The sequence below is a fragment of the Hyaena hyaena genome, unplaced genomic scaffold (genome assembly GCF_003009895.1).
Source record: "Hyaena hyaena isolate Hyena2069 unplaced genomic scaffold, ASM300989v1 scaffold_567, whole genome shotgun sequence".
In the NCBI taxonomy this organism is placed as follows: Eukaryota; Metazoa; Chordata; class Mammalia; order Carnivora; family Hyaenidae; genus Hyaena; species Hyaena hyaena.
In genome coordinates, this window is record NW_024081200.1 from 1,098,848 (window position 1) to 1,124,962 (window position 26,115).

The 26,115-nt window shown below is 36.2% G+C and overlaps 1 protein-coding gene across 2 annotated transcripts in view; it reads right to left on the reverse strand.

Moving 5' to 3' along the window:
• The window catches only part of PRKD1 (protein kinase D1), a 143,865-nt gene extending 118,543 nt beyond the window's left edge, over window positions 1-25,322 (reverse strand). For both annotated transcript variants that reach the window (XM_039256379.1, XM_039256378.1), the window contains exon 1: window positions 25,190-25,322. In XM_039256379.1, coding sequence (XP_039112310.1) covers window positions 25,190-25,304 — 115 coding nt within the window. In that variant the 5' untranslated portion in view covers window positions 25,305-25,322. The remainder of the gene's footprint in view (window positions 1-25,189) is intronic.
• Window positions 25,323-26,115: the final 793 nt, after the last annotated feature.

The window sequence follows — 26,115 nt, forward strand, 5'->3', positions numbered from 1 at the left end:
AGAGTAAAAAGAAAAGAAAGAAAAAAAGAAAAAACTTCTCCTTGTAATGAAGACGCATAGGATTTATTATCTTAACAACTTTTCTATATATTATACTATATTGTTAGCCACCATCATGTTACACATTATATCCCTAGTACTTATTTACCTTAAAACTAGAAGTTTATACCTGTTGAACACCTTCCAATTCTCCCTCACATTCCCTACACCTCTGAAAACCACAAGTCTGATATCTTTTTCTATGAGTTTATTTATATATTTGGATTCCACATATGTGAGATAATACAGTATTTGCTGTTCCTTGTTTCCTATCTGTCATTTGTGTGTTTTGATGTCATTCGGTATCAGTATGATTTGACTTCATCACGTTCTTCTGTGTAACTGCTATAGAATTTTCCCTTGCAGTTACCATGAGGATTACATAATATATCTTAAACTTATAATACCCTACTGTAAACTGATAGCAACTTAACTTCGATAGAATTCACAAACTATACATTTGCTTCTCCTGTTCCCCACATTTTAGGTTACTGCTGTCATAACTAATAACAAATCATTATCACTATGATTATTTACTTTACTTTTTTTTTACTTTTAAAATACAGTTATAAGTGAATTATACATCACTATTACCATATTGAAGAAGGTAACCAAAGCTATATATTTCCCATTACCAGTGAGTTTACACTGGTTATGTTTTTAGAACTTTAATTAGTGGGTTGTTTTTTTTTTTTTAACATTCACTCAAAGAACGTCCTTTAGTATTTCTTGTAAAGCAGGGTCTGGTGGTAATGAATTCCCTCAGGTTTTATGTATTCAGGAAAGTCCTTATCCCTCCCTTGTTTCTGAAGGACAGCTTCACCAGATATAGAATTCTTGGTTGAGAGTTATTTTCTTTCAATATTTCAAATGTACCATTCCATTCTTTCCTAGTCTGAATATTCTGCCACTATTCTTATGGGGGTTCTCTTATAGGTAATTTACTTTTTTTTCTCTTGCTGTTCTTAAAATTCTTTGTCTTTGACTTTTGATAAATTACAATGTGTCTCAGTGTAGTCCTATTCAGGTTTGATCTGTTTGTGACAAACCTTTGGATATCCATTTCTTTCCCCAGCTTCAGGAAGTTTTCACCCATTACTGGTGTAAATATACTTTCTGTCCCTTTCTCTTTCTCTTCTTCTTCTAGAATTCCCATAATGCAAATATTATTTCATTGTCTTCCATAATCCCATAGGCCGCACTCACTTTCATTCTTTCCTCTTTTTACTCCTGTGACTGGATTAATTTCTAATGTCTTATCCTCCAGGCCACAGATTCTTTCTTCTGCATGGCAAAGTTTACTTTTGAAACTCTCTACTGAATTCTTCCCTTTAGTTATTATACTTTTCAAGTCTATAATTTCTGGATAGCTTTTTTCCCCCTGGTGATTGCTATTTCCTTGTCAAACTTCTCATTTTGTTCGTGCATGGTTTTCTCAATTTCATTTAGTTGTCTATGTTTTCTACTAGTCACCTAACCTTCTAAGGATAATTTTTCTGAATACAGTGTCTGACAGTTTGGAAATCTCCATTTGTTTAGGGTCAGTTATTGAAACTTTACTAGCTTACTTTGGTGGTGTCATATTTACCTGATTTCTCATCATCCTTGATTCCTTATGATGGTTATCTGTGCATTTAAATAATTAAGTGCCTTTTCCAGATTTTGCATATTTGCTTTGGCAGAGACAGTTCTTCACTAGTGAGCTCAGGTGGGTTTCTGGGTATGTCTGCTGGTGTTGTCCTTGAACAGGTGGAGTCTGTTAATATGGTCTATTTGGGGTCAAGGCAATTATTTGAGCTCTGAGAACGGGGATGAGGACTGTGTCAGTGACTGAGGACAGATAGACAGAACTTCTGACTTGGTTCCTTACCCAAGTGAGGTTGTAGATGGGCTCTGCAGTTGCCTAGGTTCTTGTCAGGCTTACTAAATGGTTGGGAATAGCTACTGTACTTAGCAATTGATGAGGCTATGAATTAGCTTCCCTGTCCTGACAGGCAGCAAGATGAGACTCATTGCTGTACACCTCATTATTTGGGAACCCAAATCAGTCCAAATATTGCACGGAATTCCACGGACAGGTAAGGCCACTGGTTTTGTTCTGCTGATAGTAGATACCACAGGCTGTGCTCTCGAAGTGCCACTGTACACAGGGCTGTCGAATGAGGTATGCAGCTTTCCATATGCTCTGGTTAGATTCCCTGGTCAGACAAGCTAAAGGCTATATTCAGCAATGAACAGGGCTACAAATTAGATTCCCTACCCAGGCACAGCAGGAGAAAAAAAGCTCTAAAGCTGATAAAGTTCTTTGTGTTCTTAACTCCAACCAACCCACAAACCAAGTTGAGTAAAGCTGCTGATTGAGATTACTCCTTGTACAAGCAGGTATGAGCTCAGTCAGCCAAGATCCTACATGCTAGTTGTTGTAAGCCTCTCACTCCTTCTCTACCACAGTCAGATTTTTAGTAGTTGAGCCCCACAGATTGCCCTGAAATCCCTGTGATGCAAGATCAGAGTAGGGGCTTCAACAAAGTGACCCACGATGCTGGAGAAGGCGCTGGCTGCCCCTCTGGGCTCTCTTTTCCCCATGAAGGATCAGGGGAGATCTCTCTACATGGTGCTTTGCTGGACCAGGGGAGGGGAAATGAGGTCAACATGGAGCTTCCTGCTTCTCTCACTCTTCTAATCCAGTCTGTCTTGATCTCTGTTGCGCTGTTGGTACTTCAGCTTCACCATCATATTCTAGAATTCTTTCAGTGGTGTCTTATTCTTAAATAGTTGTTAATTGTTCTTGTGAAGGAGAGTGAAGTCAGGAACAACTTATGTTTGTCATTTTGGTGACATCATTCTCAATTCATTAGTCTTTGATAGTTTCTTTGCTTGCTGGCATAATAAAATATTGCAGGCTCATCTTGCATTATTTCCTGTCTCAGACCTAAATTCTCCAACCTCCTAAGAACCACAAGATCATAATCTGGATACCCACAAAAGTCTTATTCTTGCACATTTTCCCTTCCAAATCAGTTTTCCATATTAGATAAAATTCCTTTTAAACTTTATTAAGTAATTCCAGTAAATGTATGATTAAGCTGGGAGTAAATAAAATGTTGTTTATTGAACCTTCCTATCTAGGAAAATGGAACTATTTTCTTTACTATTCTTTGAATCTGTTCCAGGAATGCACCACAGTTTTCTTTTAGAGGCATCAACATTTCTAAGGCTTATTACTAAGTAATAATTTATGAATTTCTCTCATGAGTTATGATTTATTATCACTTTATCCTAAACCCTCTAATCAATTTTAAGAGTTTTTCAGTTAAATTCCTTAGATTTAAGTATAAGACAACCAAGTTGTTAAAAAAAATAGTTGGCTCTTCTCCTTTCTAATACTTACAATTTATTTTTCATATATCATTAGCTAAGACTTATCTGAACAATATTTAATAATGGTGCATGAGGCAGACTACTGGGTTTCATTCCAGACTTATATGAGAATGATTCTTTCTCACTGCACTGTTATATGAGATGCTTGATACAGGTTTTTTAAAATATGTTTTATAAAGTAAAGAAAGCTTATCTTTATTCCTAACTTGCCACAGATTTATTTCAGAAAAAAAATGCAAAGCTTTTCTAATACCTGCTGAGTTAATCATATGATTCTTCTCTTTTAATCTACTAATGCAGATTAATGTATAAATTACAATAAATTTCTAAAAAGTGTGCAATCCTTCACTCATAGAATACCTTTCCATATTCTAAGGTATTCATAAAAATAATGCATACTATCCTCTTTAATCTTATGTAATTCACTTATTTTACTGTTCTTTTTACATGTTCTTGAGTGGAATGATTAATTCATTGTTTCCAAACATTCTTGTTTTCTAATAAATGCATTTAAGAATATATAGTTTCTTCTTGAGACTACTTCGGCAATATCCTAAAGTATATGATGTAGAGTATTCTCATTATCATTCATTTCCAAATAGTCTATAATTTCATTGTTTGATTTTACTCTGTAACCTGAATATTTAGAAGAATATTTAAAAATTTATGAGTTGGTATATTTTGTTTGTCCTTTAGACTATTTTATTTTATTTTATTTTTTTATTTCACTGAGGTTAAGAAGCATACCCTGGTTGGTTTCTACTTTGAGGAATTCATTAAGATTTTTTTCATGATTGATCAAATCCATGATTTTTTCCCCCATTGGTCTCATTTAAATACAGAAGTCTCCTACCATCTTCCATTCAAAAACCATAATAACATGACTCTATCAGATTATAGACTAAAGCTAATGACTCCTTTTTACTTTCTGCGTTCCATCCTTCAAGAAATCTACTTCACCTTTCCTAAGCCTCCACTACACCAGAATTAAATTCTGGGGTCACTGTTTTGGTACGCAGACTATGCAGAGTGCTACATGTGAATCATCATACTGCACTGGGTTTTGGGGGTGTTTCTAGTGCTCTTAAATCAAATGAATAAATAAAGTTCTGTGAGCTCATCATAGGTAAAACAAAGAGAGTGAACAAGAATAATAAACCATTTATTGAGGACCACTGGAAATAGGGCACCAGCTAATTACTGAACACTAACACACATATGCACACATATACATGCACATACACGTGTGTGCATGGACTCACAGAATTCAGTCCATGCAATTTTTGTTCTGTCCAAGCTAAAGATATAGTATTGCTCCATCAAGAATATCATATCACTGCATAAACATGTATCTATTAAGGAGAAAAGAGAACTCTGCATTGGCAAAAACAGAAAATCTCTGCTACAAAAGGATCAAAGCATATTGCATATCAAAACTTCAAGGTGCTAAAGCCAAATCCTCACATTGCCAGGTTATCCTAAGATGATAATTTGAATAATAATCCTTCCTTAAGTAAGTCCTAAAAATAAAGCTTACTGAGAGTCAGCTTCTTGACTCTCTAATCCTTATATTCTATCAATCTTAAGTAATTCAAAGTTCTTAAAGCAACTGAAATTGTGCAGAAAAGATTTCTATGGTATTTTTGATATAATACTTTCCCTTGTCCTCGCTCTACCAAACTTTTATCCTCTAGGTGAACAGAAAAACCAAATTAGCCTTATTTATTTTTTTGTTTATCTTTATCCTTTCTGTCTTTATGATTATGCTTGTTCTGGACATTTCACATAAATGAAATAATACAATATGTCAGCACTTGCATCAGGTTTCTTTCATTTGAGATAATGTTTTCAAGGCTCATCCATGATGTAGCATGTGTCCGTATTTCATTCATTATTATGGCTAAATAACATTCATTGAATGGATATAGCACATTTTGTTTATATATTCCTAAGAGAGATTTTTTTTTCCTACTTTTTGGCTACAATGAATAATTCTATGAATATTTGTTTACAAGTTTTGGGGTGAACATGTTTTCTCTTGGAATATACCTAGGAGTAAAGTGCTAGGAAATTGTGAGAAGCTACCAATCTCTTTTCCAAAGCAGAGGTACCATTTTACATTCTCATCAGCAATCTATGAGGGTTCTAATTTTTCCACATCTTTGCCAAAACTTGTTATTGCTTTTCTATTTGATTATAGCCATCCTAGTGGGTGTAAAGTGGTACTGCATGTGGTTTTGATTTGTATCTCCCCAGTGACTAATGAAGTGGAGCATCTCATGTGCTGATTGGTCATGGATGTAACTTCTTGGGAGAAATTTCTATTCAAATTCTTTGTTCAGTTTTTTTTTTCAAGTTCTTTGCCCATTTTAAAAATTTGGTTTCCTCATTTTTTTTAAGTCTTTGTATTTCAATGGAAATTCATTCCATATGTTCTTTATTCTTGTTCACTGAAAAAAAGTTTTTCAGTAACACTGTTGTTAGATACTATTCAAGTTATAAATTTTTAAAAAGCACACAAACAAAAAAAATCCATTAAAAATTTTCCCCTTTGGATTGACAATAATAGTAATGTCCTAAACTGATTATCATCCATATCATATTTATTTTTTTAATGTTTTTTTAAATTTATTTCTAGGAGAGAGAGAGAGAGACAGCGTGAACAGGGGAGGGTCAGAGAGAGAGGGAGTCACAGACTGAAACAGGCTCCAGGTTCTGAGCTGGCAGTCAGCACAGAGCCCGACGCGGGGCCCGAACCTATGAACCACAAGATCATGACCTAAGCGAAAGTTCGACACTTAACCAACTAAGCCACCCAGGCGCCCCCATCCATATCATATTTAAATCCAAATCTGACTTAAGTACCCATGGTGATAATCAGTGTAGCAACTTAATATATTCAACAATAATTATTTAGTGAACACTTATTGCCAGCAAGGCACAGAAGATGATGGTAAGAAGAAAAGTTAAAATATTAAGTGGTTTACAGTAGTACCTTATATAACCTTTAGATAACATGGCCCCTCTCAGAGCATTATCTACATTAAACCTAGTACATATTTCCTTATAAAAAGAGTGTAACAAACGTTAAGGAAGGGAGCACCTGGTATTAGAGCTGCCTGATCCAAACTTGGTGTTTAACGTAAGACTTCCTGGAGGAGGATACATGAGCCTGGTTATGAAAGACGAATAGAAGTTAGCCAGCCAGGTGAGGCACCTGGGTGGCTCAGTTGGTTAAGCATCTGGTTTCAACTCAGGTCATGATCTCACACTTTGTGGGGTCAAGCCCAGGAGTGGGCTCTGTGTTGACAGCTCAGAGCATGGATCCTGCTTAAGATTCTATGTGTGTCTCTCTTTTTCTGGCCCTCCCCACCTCTTTCTCTCAAAAATAAATAAACAATTAAAAATTTTTTAAAAAGTTAAGCAAATCAAAAGAGGATGGAGGTGCATATAAATAGTACAGATTATAAGACTATCAGGTGTAAAGGAACATTTAAAGTAAGATAAGACATTGTAATACACTGGAAGAAATGAAAGATGTTCCAGATGCCCATTTACTAGAGTTGGGTAAGGTAAACAGTAGAATAAGGGACCATATGGCTGGAGAAATGAGCAGAAGGCAGATCACAAACAGTTTCATAAGTCATGTAGGAGGATTTATCCTTATGCTATTGAAGGGTTTTTACATAAAAGAATGGCATGATCCAATTTATGCTTTAGAATTCATTAGGATTGCATGATGGAGAATATGGATGAGAGGGGAAAAGACTGGAGGCCAAGAAGTCAATTAGGAAACTATTCCAGTAATAAAGGAGGAAAAATATGGTGACTTGAACAAGCAAATAGAAAGCAATGCAAATATTTAGTAAAAAGGAACTACTAATAGAACTTGCTGACTTATCAGATACTTTCTTCATTCAATTAACTTCTATTTATTGTGCTTACTATGTGTATTACTAGGTACTGGAATAAAGCAATAAAGAAGAAATACAATATACCAACCCTTCTGAAATTTATATCTAGTAGGGAAGAAAAATAAGCAATAGCTCAATAGATAATTTACAGCACACAGTTATAAGTTCAGTATCACTACACTCTCCCATCGGTTCCTTCCCAGATACAACCAAACAACTAACAACTGTCAATTCCAAATTAGATCATATCCTCTATTTCAAGTACTTTTTGTGACTTCTGTAGCTTAACTCCCTACTTACATATGAAACTCATTATCTGACCCCTTCATGATACTAGTAACTCTCTTTAGTAGACACTCCAGATTCTATCCTATCTCTACGGGCTTGATGTTGATATACCTACCTGGAGTTGCTTATTCATCATCATAAAATGACCCCTAGGGTATATCTTTCAGGTTGACAGATCCCTGACCCTGTTATGACCTCCTGAAATATCTGACTCTGACATTTCAGTCTCCATCAATTGCCCATCACTTCTGACTGTAGCTCCATTTGACCATTAAAGGTAAGTCTGTCAATCTTACATTTGGGGACTTTACTGTAATCCAAAACACAGATGCTGCTTAATAAGTATTGCTAGTTATTTGAGGATGTTTATCATTCCTTGTTAACTGATTAATACACAGTGATTGATTAATACACAGTTATTTATTAAGCAAATAAAATGACATTAGGAAGGACAATTTAATGAGATGACCAAATCAAGTACCCAAATGATCTTTAGGCAAGTGAAGGAACGATGAAAACATATCTTAGTTATAAGATGAATAAGGCCTGAGATTCTAATGTACAGCATGGTGACTGCAGCTGATAACACTGTGTTGCATAATTTAAACTTACTAAGGGAGTAGAATGTAAATGTTTTCACATGCAAAAAAAACCTAAATATGTGAGGTGATAGAAGTGCTAATTAATTCAATGGAGGGAATCCTTTCACAGTACATACATGTATCAATTCACCATGTTGTACATTTTAAACATTTTATAATTTCACTTGTCCATTATCTCTCAGTACAGCTGGAAAACTACAAAGTGAAGAAATAAAAGAAAACATAACCTAGAAAAGAGGAGATTTTAAGGCGATTAAATATTTAAAGGATGACATAAAGAAGTGGGAATAAAATTAGTTTTGCATGTGGTGGCTGGACAAACTAAAATGATTTAGAGACATGAGTTAACTATTAGGGTTTGTAGCTTGCAAGCCTTTGTTTTAGGGAGTGTATGTTTTTATAAGTGCGTAAACATTTGAAATTTTAAAAATTTAATTTCAAAATTTATACACTGGCTATTATAATAAAGAGATCTAAATATTTCCTCCTTACTTATTAGTCTTAGGTAAGTAATAAGTGCCTTTATAACTTATAGTATTTATTTTAAAAATAACTATATGCCTTTAAATCAAAACAAAGCTACAATCACTCCTTCTACAGCAAGATAGTAAAATCTTACATAATTGTGCCAAGATACATTTTATGTGATTTATCTTTTATCATAGTATTAATGTGTCAAGTTTATTCCATTTGCACTACAATACCTAAAACTGTTATTAAGCAAAGCTCCTCTTTTATGGCAAATTAGAACTAAAGTAAGACGATCCTTATCCATTGATTAGTACTTGCCTCAGAAGCACATTATTTAGGAGTGAAGAAACTCCTTAAAACTTAGTTTACTCAGTAGACAGAGTATACATTATCATTATTACTACTAAAGAATTAAGGAAGACATTCATTTTATTCTCCTAAATAAAAGGGGAAAATATAAAAGTATAAAAGAACTATTTCACAACTTGTGCTTACTCAGAATCATATTTAACAATCTTAGAAGAATTTCAATTTATAAGTTAAAAAATTTTTTTAATGTTTTATTTATTTCTGAGAGAGAGCGTGAGCAGGGGAGGGTCAGAGAGAGAGGGAGATACAGAATCTGAAACAGGCTCCAGGCTCTGAGCTAGCTATCAGCACAGAGCCCAATGTGGGGCTCGAACCCATGAACCGTGAGATCACGACCTCAGCCGAAGTCGGACACTTAACAGACTGAGCCACCCAGGTGCTCTTCAATTTACAAGTTTTAATATCTCAGGAAATAAAACAATAAATACAAGGAGATGATTAATGTAAGTTTCAACAGAAAGAGAGAGCCAGGGAAGGGGCACACAAAGGGTTTTCAAGGTTACAGTATTTCTCTAATTCTTCTGTGGGATGAGTGGTGTATTCAGAGTTCTCCAAAGAAAAACAACCCAGAGGATGAAGACTAGCACACACAATTATGGAGGCTAACAAGTCCCAAGTTCAGCAATCAGCAAGTTATGGAGACCATGATATAGTTCCAGTCCCAGTCTAAAGGCAGGAGAAGATGAATGTTCCTGCTTGGGGGCAGTCAAGCAGACTGTCCTCCCTCACTTTGCCTTTTTGCTAATCAGCAAGAGCAGGTACTAGTCTGAACTACAAGGGAATGGGTGAGGAGCCCCACCCACACAGATTGGGGATGGCAATCTGCTTTACTCAGTCTATTGATTCAAATGTTATTGTCATCCAGAAGTATCCTCCAAGTCATAACCAGAATATTTAGCCAAGTAACTGGGCACCCATGGCCCAGTCAAACTAACAGAAGACTTAGTTTACTATACTGGTATTCACATTATCTCCTTAAACTATAAACATATGTGTGTATATTCTCCTACATGTACAATAGCAAATGCTGAACTCAAAAATATTACCATGACAAGTGGCACTAAAATGTATGTTATCAAATATAAAAACATTAAAACCAAAAATACCTTGGGGCGCCTGGGTGGCTTAGTCGGTTGAGCGTCCGACTTTCGCTTAGGTCATGATCTCGCGGTTTGTGGGTTCGAGCCCCGCGTCGGGATCTGTGCTGACTGCCAGCTCAGAGCCTGGAGCCTGTTTCAGAGTCTGTATCTCCCTCTCTCTGACCCTCCCCTGTTCACGCTGTCTCTCTCTATCCTAGAAATAAATAAAAATATTAAAAAAAAAAAAAAACCCAAAAATACCTAAAATTGGGTTTTGAATAAATAAATGGAAAAGAGACAAATTCTCTTTCACAAGAATTCAATATATGCAGATATTCCTTTTCCAGAGGGTGGAACTTATCCTCACCTCATCCCTTGAAGAAGGCTAGACCTCATGATAGAGTAGGGAAAGAATAATAATGGAGAAAATCTACAGTGGGGAAACCTGGCCAACATCACCCTAACCGGGTGATGAAGATTCACATCATCAGTGAGTTGTGTCGATATCATGTACCCCTGAGAAGTACACTGCACTTTCCTGGTATTTTATACCAAACATCTATAACCCAGTTTACTCATGAGCAAAACATCAGATAAATCCAGATGGGAGACCGCCTACAGAATACCTGGTCTGTCTTCCTCAATACTGTCAAAGTCATGAAAAACAAGGAAAGGCTGAGAAACTGGCACAGGATACTGGAAAAAAGTAACAACTAAATGCAGTGTGGTACTCTGAATTGAGTGCTGGAGCAGAAATAGGATATTAGTAGAAAAGCCTGTTAAGTTCAAATCATATACTAATGTTGATTCCTAGGTTTTGACAAAGGTACTGTGATGGTATAAGATGATAACTTGAGTGGAAAGCAAATCTCAGTGAGGTGAACCCTCTGTACTATCTCTGCACCTTTTCTGTAAACCTACCACTATTAAAAAATGGAAAAGTTTACTTAAAAATCTGTTGGGTTTTGGCTGTTGACTCGCTAGGGTGGGATCATCTATGGGGGCTAGTCTGATTTCAAAGCTAGAAAGATGCATTTGTGCTTGTCTCACTTGTGCATGTTAAGTACTCCAGGAGACCAAAAATAGATTTCAGTCATTAGAGATGGCAAACCGAGACCTTGGCTCAGCACTAAATGTTTTTAAAAGCATAAAACCAGCAAGAGTAGAGATTTACACATAAGATAATCCTGAGGTTGCTGTTAAGCTTGAAGGACAAGACAAATCTATTTGGCTCATTATATAAACATACAATTTTTCTACACAGAAAAGGTAGTATACTAATACTACAGAATTAAACAAATACTTTTCATTAAAATTTTATAATCATTTTTTTACAAAAAAAAATTTGATGATAATTGTTAGACTAACATGTCATGAGGAATAATATCTCTCTTAACTTTGGATTTTTCCAAATATTTTAACTCCCTAAAATCGAACTTAATTTTTTTCTTTCATATGGAGATCCATTTATTAAGTCTTAAATTGCTAAGGAAAGCATATCAATCACGAACAAGTATTTTTGGAATGACTACCACATATCTGGCACTGAGTTGTTATATGGCTGCTTTTTAAAGAACTATAACATACTGCCCCTCTCCTTTAGTATCATTAATCTTATTGAATATGTAAGACAAATGCATATCAAGCACATCCATTTCAGCAAACTTGTGTCTTGCTCTGTCATTGCTTTTCATGCCCTGGTTCCACAGAAAGTAATTTTTTTCCAGATAAATTCTCACAAATATAAATGATTTTTTAAGTGCTTGAAATTCACATGGTAAAAAAATCCATGTGGGAGCAATATTAACACACAATCAGATGGAATTCAGCTTAGACATTTAGACCAATATGAATACCAAAGTGTACAGGATGAAGCAAACCAATTTCAAACTGTCCAACTTAGTTTCAGAAAATAGTTACATCTAGTGAATGTGAAAAAAGGTATATCTGGATGGAGTGCTCCATACCAGATCTCCACTGTTTCCTAATGTCTAATGTCTATCATTCCTAAAACACTGCCTGAGGAATGGGGGGGAGGTGGTACCAGGGTGGCTCAGTCGGTTAAGCATCTGACTTCAGCTCAGTCATGATCTCATGGTTTGTGAGTTCGAGCCCCAGGTCGGGGTCTGTGCTTACAGCTTAGAACCTAGAGGCTGCTTTCAATTCTATGTCTCTCTCTCTTCTTCCTATGCCCCTCCCTTGGCTCACTCTGTCTCTCTCTCAAAAAAATAAACATTAAATTTTTTTAAAAAACCTGTTTATGGATAACAGTGAAGCAAGGGGTACTTTTTGCTTTAGTTTTAGTTTGTGTTTTTCAATTATCAAGGGATTGTTGTGCGTGTGGAAATATCATTTTCCTCTTCATCTCTCTCTCTCTCTGTCTCTTTTTAAACAGAAGATCAACTGCTTGGACCCATCAAAAATTCTCCACACAGCTTTACATTACCATGCTTTTGGAATTAACAAGTTATAATGATCAGAACCTCAAAAAACTTCTGAGGAACATAAAAATAGAATAAGATGAGACCCAGTGTTAGCCAAAAAAAAAAAAAAGCCTGTCATTTTCTAGAAACTGAAAAGCTTAAATTGCCTCATAACATGAAAAACATGAACTCAGAGCTTGATTCAAATTCCAACTCTTATATTAAAATATATGTAGGAAAGGAGATATTTGGTATATTTTTGTGTCAACTTCACTTTAAGCCTGAAGTCAACACTGGTAACAAACAGGCTATAGATGTCTTAAAAATAACTTTAAAAAGTGGAGGTATAAACACATTCTGGTGTAGTACTGCTCTTTTCAAATACATCTTTCTATTTTATTCCTCCATACTGGCATAATGAATAGTGCTATTGCTGTTTAAGACTTAAAACAGCTGCATTTCTAATTTTGGCAGATTATGAGGGATTTTTACATGGGTTGCATGTTAAAAGCAAATAAACGACATGCCAACCAGCAGAATGAAAGTGCTGGGCAGATGGTGGCACGGCTGAGCTATTGAATTGAAGTGTTATGAGCCACCACCAATCATGGGACATCCAAAAGGGGTATTTGGCAGCTTTTCAAGTAAAGCCCAATCCTTTACCTCAAACAAAAATAATCCATGCCCATGAAATCTTCAGAAAGCCACTCTCCAATTGGCCTTTGTTAACACAGGCAGCCTTCAATGCCTTTATTTCACTGATTTTGATGGCATATACAATTCTGACTTCCTTTGCTTCCTTTACAAACGTCTAAGCCCTCCTATCACAGGTGTGTGTGTGTGTGTGTGTGTGTGTGTGTGTGTGTGTGTGTGTGTGTTTGGGAGGGAAAGAGAGACAGGAAGAGAGAGATGAATATGGAAACAAAGTATACGGTATAAATTTTTCCCATTACTAAGTGAATTATCACTGCGTAAGTCAAGACAGCATTCCAATATGTCTTCACATGGACAAGAGAAAAAAATATAAGATCATAAACAATTTTGATGAATATTAAATTTTACTGATCAATCTTGACCAATACATTTTAAAAATTGCATTCAGAAAACTGCTACATAAATTTCCCCAAAACCAAGAGGATTATTTTCCTGGATATAAACAGCTGGGCACTGTATCAATGAAAGGTTTGGCCTTCAAAAACAGGTTTTCCTCTAAAACAAAGAAGCTTATGAAGAATGAGGAAAAAGTTATATGACTGTTTTTTAGTAAAATTCTACAATTTATATTCATTAAGTATTGTATTTTCTAACTTGGACAACATCCATTGTCAATTGCTGATATTTTATTATATTTTGTGTGTTTTTGTAATCCAGCAAAAATTTATTTTTGGAAAACATGTGACATAAAACAAAGAAATGAAGCCATTCATAAATTGTATATGTAGTCTATGTATGATGCCATGGTGCCGTATTATTCTTTCGGACCTATTTCTTTTTTTGCTTCTATCTACTCTTCCTATCTCCTTTATTTCTCAGATGATTTTACAAGATCCTTATATTCTAGGTCATGTGTTAGATACTATGCATTATTATCACGTAAATCCTCAGCCTGAAGGTAAGAACACACCCAAACACTAAAAAGCCTTCCTAATGCCATGGAGCTAATAATGTACTGCTGAGAACTGCACTCAGGCAGCTTGGTTCCAGAGTCTGTGCTTTTAATAATGTTAGCATTCTGTGTAGCATGCGATGAGACAAGATAAAGACATTAAGAAACCTGGAGAAATTGAATACTGTGGCAAATACAAAGATCAGTGTGGTAAAAGTAACATAGTGTTGACTTGTGCCATGTTAAAAGTGGCCCTTGAATTAATAAAACAGGTACATGAAGTACCGTGTTTTGCATACCCTAAAATCTGAGGAATTTGTCCTACAAGGAAGTTACAGAGTAATATGGTAGACAATTTCTACCTTGAGGTTTTGGTCATACATTATTACCAAAACATTCAGGTGTGTTCATTATAACATTCCTCTAAATGTCATGTCAAAGAAGATTTCAGTAAAGGCATTTCTGCAGGGTATGAGGGGTATGTATGTGTGTGTGCAATGTGTTCTAGATTTTCAGGAGTGAGTTTGGTTTATCTCGCTGCTCTGTCCAATAGAATTATTTTGACAGTGAAATGTTCCACATCAACATGGAAGCTATTAATGCATCTATTAAACACTTGAAATGTAGTTAATGTGACTGAGGAACTCAGTTTTAATTTTACCTATTTTTAGTTAAATTTCATATAGCCTTAAACAGTTAGTGTGGCCCAGGCAGAATTAGAGAAATGGTTGGGTTGCCTCTCTCTCAGCCAATTCTCATGAAAAGAATTTCATGTTTGTATAACAGATGGACAAAATAAAAACTCAAACAGTTTTATTCACCAGCATGAGCCTAGAACGTAAGAATTTTGTGCTAACTCAACACTAATAATTTTTTCAACGATTCTGAAAAAAAATATTCATATCAGCTCTATATAGAAGTGAGCCAAGGAAATACCTATTTATTAAATACTAAGATTGTCTACAACATTTTTCATATTAGGGTCTAGTTCTGTAAGTCATCTACTTCATTACTTCTGAAGTGCAAAAGCCTTCATTTTTGGGTTGAAATATAATTTTTGAAAATAAGCCCCAAATAATTCAGAATCAAATCTGGTAAATGAGGCAGAGGTTTTATAAACCAATTCATATAAAAGGGGAAAAGAATGAGCTAGAACCTTAGTATGTTTTCTAGAATGATTCTGAATATGCAAAATTCTCTGGGATCATGTTGTACATTGAAGTGCTAGCAAGGTAAGATTTACACATGAGATTGTTAAGTCTTCATCCTATGTAGCAAATATAAAGAACTTTTAACTGCAGAAAGACCAGAAAATACAGAGGAAAAGTCCCTTTTGTGTGGTTTTCATTACCCCTGTGTTCTTTTTCCTGTTTATCTGAATAAATTATAATGCTGGCTTCAATTAGAGAAGTAATAGATGAAAAGAGAAGAGAAGGAAAAACTATGATTTCTGGCTGGATATCCACTTGCCAGATGGTGAAGAACTAGGCCTCAGGCTAATTCTGTGTGAACAGAGGGGCCTGATATGTCTGTCTCTAAAAACCACAGTATGTACATGGCCAGAGATCTATGGAGATTTAGACTCTGGTTTTGGAACACATGACTCAGCTTTTCCTATAGATCATGCCAGCTGACCCTTAGGCATACGCAGCTGTTCTGTTAGGTGGACAAAGCAACGGTGCTCCAGTGTGAGGAGTGAGCGTAGGGGGTGGGAGGAACAGCAGGAAAGGTCAACCAGCATCTCAGGATATCAGTCGTTGGTCCCTCCAGACATGGAAATCCAGAAGTTAGAGTCTGAGGTCAGCTCCAGGGTCACCACTATGAGTGAGTGAAAGTATGGAGGCTCCAGATGAGGAAATGACAATAAACTGACCAAGGCAAGTGAGAACAGAATGGGTGATATGAGGAGATGCACAAAAAGGGGTGATTGCTGAATACATTTTAGAAAGAAAATAAGAGTATTTGAAAGAAAAGAGGATGGTTGGGAAAACTGGTTGAAGAAAGAATGAACTGAGCTGGGTAGCAAATGAGTTAGTTGGTCATGGTGATGAGCATAATCTAGGAGTTGTGGGAATTCCAAAGGAAAACAATTGGTGTTTTATGAATTAGGTCTTATTTTACATGGGAAATGTATGAGAGACATGGAAATATTTTGTAAGTACAACTGGATTTCTAAAAATAAATAATTTCTAAAAGTAATTACTTTTTGACAACACATGGAAGATAACAAGAAACCACAAAAAACATTAGTTAATATTGATATTACTAATAGATTAGACCTAGGAGAGGCAACTCTGAGCACTGAAATTCAATTCCTAGAGAATAGCAGTAACTTATGGATACCATATATAGAGTAGCAATTTAATAATTTGCTTATTGGTTTGTTCATTTTGTTAATTCAAGTATCCATTTGCTCACTCAACAAACAGACATTGATTGCAACTGACATGCCAGGTCCTGAGGAGTCAATATAAAAATAAATGGGTCTTGTTTCAAGGATTGTGTAGTCCGGTGGGATGAAAGTGGGACAAGAAGGCAGAGTACCTCACATTTGCCAGGCATCTTATGAAATGCTTTAGATTTACCCTCATGAAATATATAGCCTACCTCTATAGTAAAGATATTGCTATTGTTATTTGACTGGTGATGGATCAAGACTCAGGGAAAGGAGATGATGTACCAGTAATTACGTAATAAATGGAAGCTCTAGGATTCAGCCCGGTTTTTGACTGGAGGTCCACTAATTATCAAACTGAATTTATGTGCATATATGTCATAAAATAACTGTGGTACATATTTCTTAGTTAACATACAGAAGCACTTAGAACAGTGCCTAACAAATTATAAATGCTATATGTCCTTATATCATTATCACTAATGTTTTTCTTAAAGAAGAACATGGGACAGAAATATTATTTATTCAAAATCAAACAAGAGACATGTAACACAGCAGAGAGTAAAATGTGCAGGAAGTTTTTGAATGACAAAAGATTCTTCAAAGAACTTTTCCCTTTAGGGTTTGTCTTATGACCATGTTACCTGGGGAGAATGTTTCCACTCTGCCTTGACATTTACGGTTCCTAAAAAGATAGAGAAGCAATGCACTCTATGCCATATCTGTCTGGAGAATCCACTCTACAAGGAGACACATATCGAGAAAACTATCAAAGTAAAGAAGGGCTCTGAACCTCTATTACCCATTTGAGGTCACAATTTGGGAAAGTTGGAAAGTTTATGGAAATATTCCAACAGCCTGCACTTTGTATTCATTTTTCCAGGAAAATGATTTAACGTTGTACAAAGAAACTAAAATGAAGTTTACTAGCAAGATAAAGATGGAAAGAGAATTATTAATAATAATAATAATAAGGAAATTCTGAAGACACACTTAACAAAACCATACTTCGAAGAAAAGAGTAATGGCATGTAATCTTACATTTAAGTTTTCCATTATTACAAAACCACCAGCACAGATAATTACAACTAGAGTTGGACAGGAATGGGCACCACTAAGACTGGAATACTTAGATGTCCAAAATAACTACAAAGAAATATAAAATATTAGAACTGAAGACCAGGTCTTTTACAACCTGAATTACTCAAGCAGTATTAAGCCTGGGGAGGTGCTTCCCGCAGTTAATTCTCTCTTCCTAAAAGGAAAGAAACAAAACTATATCTACAGAATGTATTCCTGGGGACATAATAACACAGTGACCTAGTGTATTACTCTCGTGGTTCTCCTCTTCGACTCATATTTCAGAGGAGTATAAACACTGCTAAGCAGTATCTTCCAAGTCCAAGAAATGGATACAACTGGAATGGTGCCGTGTAAGTCAATAATTTACACTTTCTATAAAAGAAAGAAGGACCTTGCTAGAATTTTGTTACCATCTATTTTTTCTGGCCTATGGTTTATGCACTGAATCCTAGTAATAGAAAAACATGGTCATAAGGATTCCTTAAATATAGTGATGCTAAGACACTATTTCAATTTTGATCAGAGTTGTGAAATTATATGATGGGATCCTGTTTAGGCAGGGGCATGGTTACTTTATTATTTCATATTGTGTACTGTAACTCTATGAAGAAGAGACTTCAGCTTTTCTTAACCTGATCACAGTTTATATAGTTTATTAAATACTTATTTTTATGAAGAAGAGAGGGATAAGGGTTCTGTGATAAAAATCATTATCAGTGGAATTTGTAGCTCATTACTGGTTTTGTTGTTACAAATGCCATCAATATTTTCCTGAAATATAAAGTTACCATGGTAGGAATTCTTTGAACAGATCCTCAAAAAATATACTGGCCCAAGTTCACAGGGTTAACCTGAAGTTGAGGTAATGTTAATAGTGACTAAGCACTTAGATTCAAACTCTGGTACTCTCTCTACTACTCACTGCAGAATGTGGGCAAGTTAAAATGTATATTTTACAGCTTTTAAGATCTCTGATTTCACTACCTCCCAGGATAATTGTGAAAGAAACATTACTTATGTAAACTGATTCAAAAGCTTACTGTTATTATGTAAACAAAAATTTCTTTCTTCCTAACTCCCGTTTCTCCTTGATTCAAATATTCCCCTCTGTGAGAGAGAAGTGGTCTATGTGTAGACAGAACGAATATACCTTCTCATACCATTTGGTCCATGGGTTTTTTCCAGAGTAGTATCCCCAGTTTGGACTGCTACAGAAAGACTCAGCATATACTTGGGAGGAAGGAAAAAAAGTATTCATGTTACAGTGAGTTTGGGAAGAGATTTTCAAGACTTATGCTTCACATTAGCGGGCACCAAAGTTCTGAAGAGTCCTGCAATAAATTAATTCTTTTAACACTGTTTGACACAATAGCTTTCAAACTTATCATACCAAGATTCCTTTTTGTGGTATGTTTAACAACAATGAACATTGTGAGGAAAGGCTGCTTAGAGTGTAAAGAGTAGAAGCAACCAGAAGAGCTAACATTTATTGTGCAGTTACTGTGTGGAGAAATTCTCTGAAGTGCTTCACATGTTAACTTATTTTTTAAAATTTTTACTTAAAAAACATTTTTAATGTTTATTTATTTTTGAGAGTGGGGGGGAGGGGCAAAGAGAGAGAGACACAGAGAATCTCAAGCAGACTCCAGGCTCTGAGCTGTCAGCACAGAGCCCAATGTGGGGCGTGAACCCATGAATCAGGAGATCATGACCTAAGCCAAAGTTTAATGCTTAACCAACTGAGGCACCCAGGTGCCCTGAGTTAACTTAATTTTAGTGTTTCAGTAACCTTACAGTGTAGGTGGTAGTATTGTCTCCATTTTACAGATGAGGAAACTGAGCCACAGAATGAGTAAATGTCTTCACAAAGATGTATAGATAGTACAGAATAGAGAAAGGATGTGAAGGCAGATGATCTGGCCCTTGGAACTGTCCGTCATACTTATGCATACCACTTTACCAGCAGACTGAAGAAAATATGGAATCCATGGTCTATTAGCCCTGGATGATACTTTCACCCTGTATAAGATTCTTTTTTGATTGAAAAACAAATAAAATAACACTGAATCCTAGAGATTATGCAACTTGTGCAAAATCACAAAGGAAATCAATGGTACCATATGCCCAAGAAATTAGTTCTCCAGCATCTTAGGACAGGAGCCAAACTACCTGGCAAACATATTGAACAACACTTGAGAGAAAGACTTGGTGTGAGGCAAAGAGCATGTTATCACTCTAAGGTAGCTGGAGCTCTCCTGAAAGTCCTCTTCATTTTCTCATTTTCCTTCATCAACTATATCCAAATGGTTATAGCTCTCTTCAGTTTTAACTCTAAAATATTTTTTATTCTATTTCATTTTTAGCTCTTCAATCACTGCCTGAAAGTCAGCCCACACCCCCTCTGCTTGGGCTATGGCACTAGCTTTCTAAAGAGGCTCCCATCTTTAGATGGTGTGGAACAAATAACCAACCACATGTGGAAACACCACTTTGCAGAGTTATAAACAATACTGCATAATCTATTGTAAAAACTAGTGAAAAATATCTGAAAACATTTGGATTTTTACCATTAATTAAAGAAGGAAAGGTTCAACATTTAGTTCTAAGACTTTAAAATTGTAATCTTGGGAAATTCTTATAGCCCTCATCTATTCTCCATTTAACCACCTATGAAATAGATACACACACACACACACTCATTAGAGTCTCCATAAAAGAAAAACAAAAAATAGAGTTGAGTCATGTGAATGTAATATTGTTATTAATTTGCATTGCTACAGCTGAATTATCAGGCTTTGATAAAGACTCATCATGAGAAAGGCTTCAGATAAGTTCCATGAACTTTATTTTATAGTTCAGTACTATACACTTGAACTTGACTTTGGCTTTAGTAAGAAAAATTTCCATTTGTAGTGCTTTCCTACCCCATAACAATGATAGCAATCCTAATCCTTTGCTTAAAAGATAAAGAAAATTTGCCAGAGGTGGGAGTGTGCATGGTGGGGAACTTCCATGGAGTTATTTCTTTTTTTCTTCTCCAGAACCCAACCCATACACCTATGAGCAATGTTTTCCTGGCTTACTGGGTCAAAATTCACTAGCTCATACAAGCCTTGTTTTTCAAAAAGAAAAGGAGAAAGAAAACTAGCAATGTAGCCAAGAGCAGCGTGGTTAGTACTAACAGATGATGAAAGGTCTCGGCAGAAAATGACTTAAACGATAGAAAATTCTTGACACTGTCTGAAGAGACAGGAGTATATAACCTTATTTGAAATGAACCTTTCCATATTGTCTCACATTTTACTGTACTCCTATGTCAGAAAATGGTCCTGTTGGTGGAATATTGGTTAAATAGTAAAAGAACCAGGTTATATTTATGTTGAACTACAAAGTAAAATTTAATTTTTCATGGGAAAAAGCAGAAAATTTAGAAAAATCAATTTTTAACAATAAAATTATAGTCCTTGGGTCACCTGGGTGGCTCAGTCAGTTAAGCATCTGACTTCGGCTCAGGTCATGATCTCATGGTCCATGAGTTCAAGCCCCACATCGGGCTCTGTGCTGACAGCTCAGAGCCTGGAGTCTGCTTCAGATTCTGTGTCTCCCTCTCTTTCTGCCCCTCCCCTGCTCATACTCTGTCTCTATCTCTCTCTCTCTCTCAAAAACAAACATTAAAAAAGTTTAAGAAAAAATTATAGTCTTTAAGAGGAAAATTTCCACAACATTATGTCCTGAAATCGGTCTGAAGGCAGCAGAGGGGATGTCCAGTGTTGTGGTCTCTTCCTTCCTTTACCCACTGCATTTTTAATGAAGTTGATCCTTAACCACACCTTCAGGAAATGGCATATTTCTCTGGCCAATTACAGCACTCCATATTCTTCAGGGACCGCATCAGGAATGAGCAAATAAGATGAGCTCCCTAGCATCCAAGTATAAAGCAATACATATTATATTATTATATTATATCATTATATTATATTAATTATCTTATCTTATCTTAGTGCTCATATCACAGGCACTAATTTCTGGTAAGGGCTAAGTCAATGCACAACAAGGAGATTTGAACTTCAGTCTACTACTGTGGATATACCAAGAAATAATATTTTTATAACAAAGCAATATGTTTACAAAATTTGTAAATGTGATAACTTCTAATGTAAGAGTCACTAGTCAATCAGTCAACTCATACATATTTAGTGAGAACCGTACGTCTATGGTAACAAAACGATGTGGGGGGTACGGGGAGGAATGAAATGTTGAACAGTCATAAGGTTTGGTAAAGAGGAATCTAAATTGAGGCACAGTGGCAGAGGACTCTGTGTCTAGCAGCCATGTGTGTCTCAGGAACAGGAACGGCAAAAATAGATGGTAATGTAAGTCAGATTATAGACATATGTAAGAGGCCCAACTAGGGTGTAAGAGAACATGAGATACTGGAGATTGGATCAAAGTGATGTACAACATGAAAGTGGTGGCCTGTGTGCTGTGGGGAGAGAAGAAGAGAAAAACAGTTCTAAAATGACAGGGAGTTAGTGACTGAAAACTTCAGTCAAATGATAGGGCCCATGATGTGGATTTGGTAGCAACAGGCAAGATGGAGGAGGTGTGTCAGCGTGAAGACCTCAGAGTTGGACCACACCTTAACGGTGAGCTCAGGTGTGGGACTGTGCTGCAGGTGGCTGACAACAAACAGAAAGGAAAGCGGCCTGGGAAAAGCCAGGACTGTAATGGGGACAGGGGAGGTTTTAAGGAAAAACCATTTTTAACATTTATTGAGAAAATCACAATGCTCAGCATTAGAGTGTGGAGAGGAGGGAGGAGAATACAGTTGCCAAAGAAGCTAATGGGGAAATGTTGGAAATCATCAATTAAACATAACTGAATGTATATACATATAAAAATACATATATTATATATAATTATATGTTTAATTAAATATATATAATTGTATATTTAAGGGTTAAATTACACTGGGGAAGTGAGACTATGTGTAGTAAAAAAGTTGAAAGTTTCCAAGTTCAAATCTGAAACTAGCCTGTTATAGAACAGTTCCTTTTAAATACCAACAAGATAGCAGATGAGAGCAGGAGAGGCCTTCCTGAGCCTGGTAGTGGGATAGCAGGTTTAAAAAAAAGGTTGCCCTTAAATGCCCTCTCAGCAATCGTGGCCAGGGAGACAGGCGAGAACGTGGAACAGAAAGGATGGATGACTTAAGAAGTGGAGTGTAAACACAATGAGGGTCTTGGTTTGCAAGGACGGTGAGGAGGAGCATAGCCCTGGTCTCAGTGTGGGTGCGGCGAAGCAATGCAGAGGGGTGCATCGGGTCACACGCAGGAAAGCAGGCCCTGCTCACTGATACTCACAGAGATCGCACACACAAAGGCAGCCCCCTTCCACAAGCACAAGCACACCCACACACAGCTTGCATTCAGTTTGTCTGGAACTGCTATAAAACACTTGACAACAAAAGTAAAATGGAAAGAAAAATAAATTAAATTTTGAAATGCAATTTAAAACATTCTCATATATTTCTGGACGTTGCCACAGGCAAAAAACGATTCATAAAACACATTACGTTATTTGCAAAGCACACTGGCTATGAGTTTAATATGAATTATAGAGAGGATGGATCCAGGGCATGATTTCCCTGAATAATTTATTTCAGGCAGCCCCTAATGCTCAGAAATAGGAAACTGAAAAAACAACATGTCTAAGCACCAGTTTTTTGAGGCCAGGTGCACTACTTCTGTGAAAGAGCCAAAGAAAGGTAATAGCATGGCAGTTTCTCAAAAAGTTAAAAATAGAACTACCATATAATCCAGTTAAATGCCGCTAGTAGTATTTACCCCAAAAAAAGAAAACAGTAAATCAAAATGATAGATGCACCCCTAATGTTTACTGGTGCATTATTTAAAACAGCCAAGATATGGAAGCAGCGCCAGTGTCCATCCATAAAAGAATGGATAAAGAAGATTCAATATGCACATGTGCACGCGTGCGCGCGCACACACACACACACACACACACACACAGGCGATGGAGTATTACTCAGCCATATAAAAGAACAAAACCTTGCCCTTTGCAACAACATGGATAGATCTAGAGGGTATAACAATAAGTGAAATAAGTCAGTGAGAGAGACAAATACCATGTGATTTCACTCATGTAGAATTTAAGAAACAAATGAACAAAGGAAAAAAGACTACAACAAACAAAAGAGTAGACTCTTCGTTATAGAGGACAAACTCACGCCTGCCACAGGGAGGGAAGGTGGAAGTGCTCATGATGAGCACTGAGTGAGGTAAGGAATTGCTGAATCACTATATTGCACACCTGAGACTAAGGTGACACTATACATTAATTATACTTGAATAAAAAAAAATATGAAACAATCATACTAAATAAAAGTGATTGGTATTATCTACCAAAGAAAACCTCCCATGTAAGCTTTTTTCCTTTTTGGTTTCTTTAGCAAGTGGGAACCCAATAAACAAGAACATTATTACTTTTTTCTAGCAAAACAAGTTGTTTCAAAGGATCTATCTACACAATGAAAATGTGGTGATCCCAGGAGGTCACACAATGATAGGTGATCAGCAGAGACAAAGTGAATTAGACTGCATCAAGGTCAAGTCCAACTGAAGTCTAATCAGTGTAACCAAGGCCTGGGCACTGCACAAGTTTGGGAACTTGCGGAAGTAAAATCTAGAATCATTAAAGCTAATGGATTTCCTTTAGTCAAAGAACTAACAAGCAAAGAAGCAACACAATCTGAGTTTCTTAATAATCCCCCATTTTTAACAAAAATAAACATTAAAAATCTGGGTCTCTTCACATTACTGCACTGATCATTGCTGTGAGGTTCCCTGTACACCTCTTCTCTTTCACTTTTTTTTTTTACATTAAATACATCAATTTTTTTCTGTATTGATACACACCGTCCAATTAGTGACTTGTAAATCCTAAACAAGAAATATAAATGTGGGCAGATATCTATCTGAGAACAGCTGCTCCTCGAGGAGTGATCTGTCTCGTGTCACATGGCATGGCCTCATCTGCTGTTAACTCCTGAACTCTGGTTTCCAACTTGGCCTTAGCTTATAGCAAGCAGACTTCTGACTTAACAAAAGCAATGGATTCCTACCTAGCCCTGTTGTCATTTCTTGGCTTCCACACCCTCCGTACATTTGGAGCCCTAAACCTATCTTTTAACACTGGTGATTTTTTTTGTTTGCATTTGCAGTAAATCAGATAATTGAGGATGATGAATGAAAGTATGCCTGTGTGTTGTTGGGAAACTGGGGAGACTGTAAATTTGGAAAAAGTGACTGGGACAAAATTGGGTGCAGAAACAGCCAATATAAGGCAAGCTGTTTGCTCTTTCCAAAAAAGTTTTGAAAGTTCCTATAGACAGAAGCCCCAGATTTCCTTTTGGGCCCAAGTTTGATATTTGTTTTCTATGCTGCCCTTAAAAACTTATGGCTAAGATTTCTTCAAATAGAAATTATTAATCTATGCAGAGAGAAATAAAAGTACTACCTGACAAGACAACTTCAATAAGATCGCCTTCCTGGATATCGCTAGCCGTTTTCACCAGCTGAAGGATGTTTTCGGAGGTAGGGTCATGGCGAAAAAGCAGGATCTTATCATACATTCCATAGAAACCACATTCAGGGAACTGTAAATACAGATACCACAATAGGTTAAATATCAAAATCTTATAAATTTAAAAGAGAATCCATATAAACATCAGGTACAAACACAAGTTAATTACAAAAGTTCAAAGTATCTGGAACATTGAAACTGAATAGCAAAGTTGATACTGACATGCCTCCAAGTTAGGAGGAAAAAAATCACATATGATAAGGACAGTACGGTCCTTAGACTAATGATATTCTAATTAGAGGGCAAGAACATGGAAGAATATGAGATAAAACTCAGAGACTCCTGGCAGTAAGTGGCTAAGAAATATAATAGGTGGGAAGCATTGTGCATTTTCACTAGATCTATAACAATCCAGCAGTGTAAAAATGGGAATCAGTTTATCACAATTGCATTTCACACATAATGTTGCAATTTGCTTGTCAAGAAACGTCAGTCCATTTTGGCATAATTGTAACTAAGAGACTACTCAATAAAACTGACCATGTCCTGTGTGCGGGCTGAAGTGTTATCTAGAGTCTTTGACTCAGGAAAGCACCAGGGGAGACAAATCAACTCTCCTTTCTGTTGCGGCCCCCATGCACTACATTTAATTTTCATGCAATCTAAGTTAAATAGATTACGAGCAATAGCTAAAAGCCCATTTGTCTTAAACACATAATGTTTAAACTCCCTCCACAGGGCTAAATCCAAGAGTTTCTTACTCAAAGATTATCTCCCAAGGCATCTAATGAATGATATTTTATAGTGGAAAAATCTAGAAAAACTGTAACAGTAACAATTACTATTATAATATTAACAAT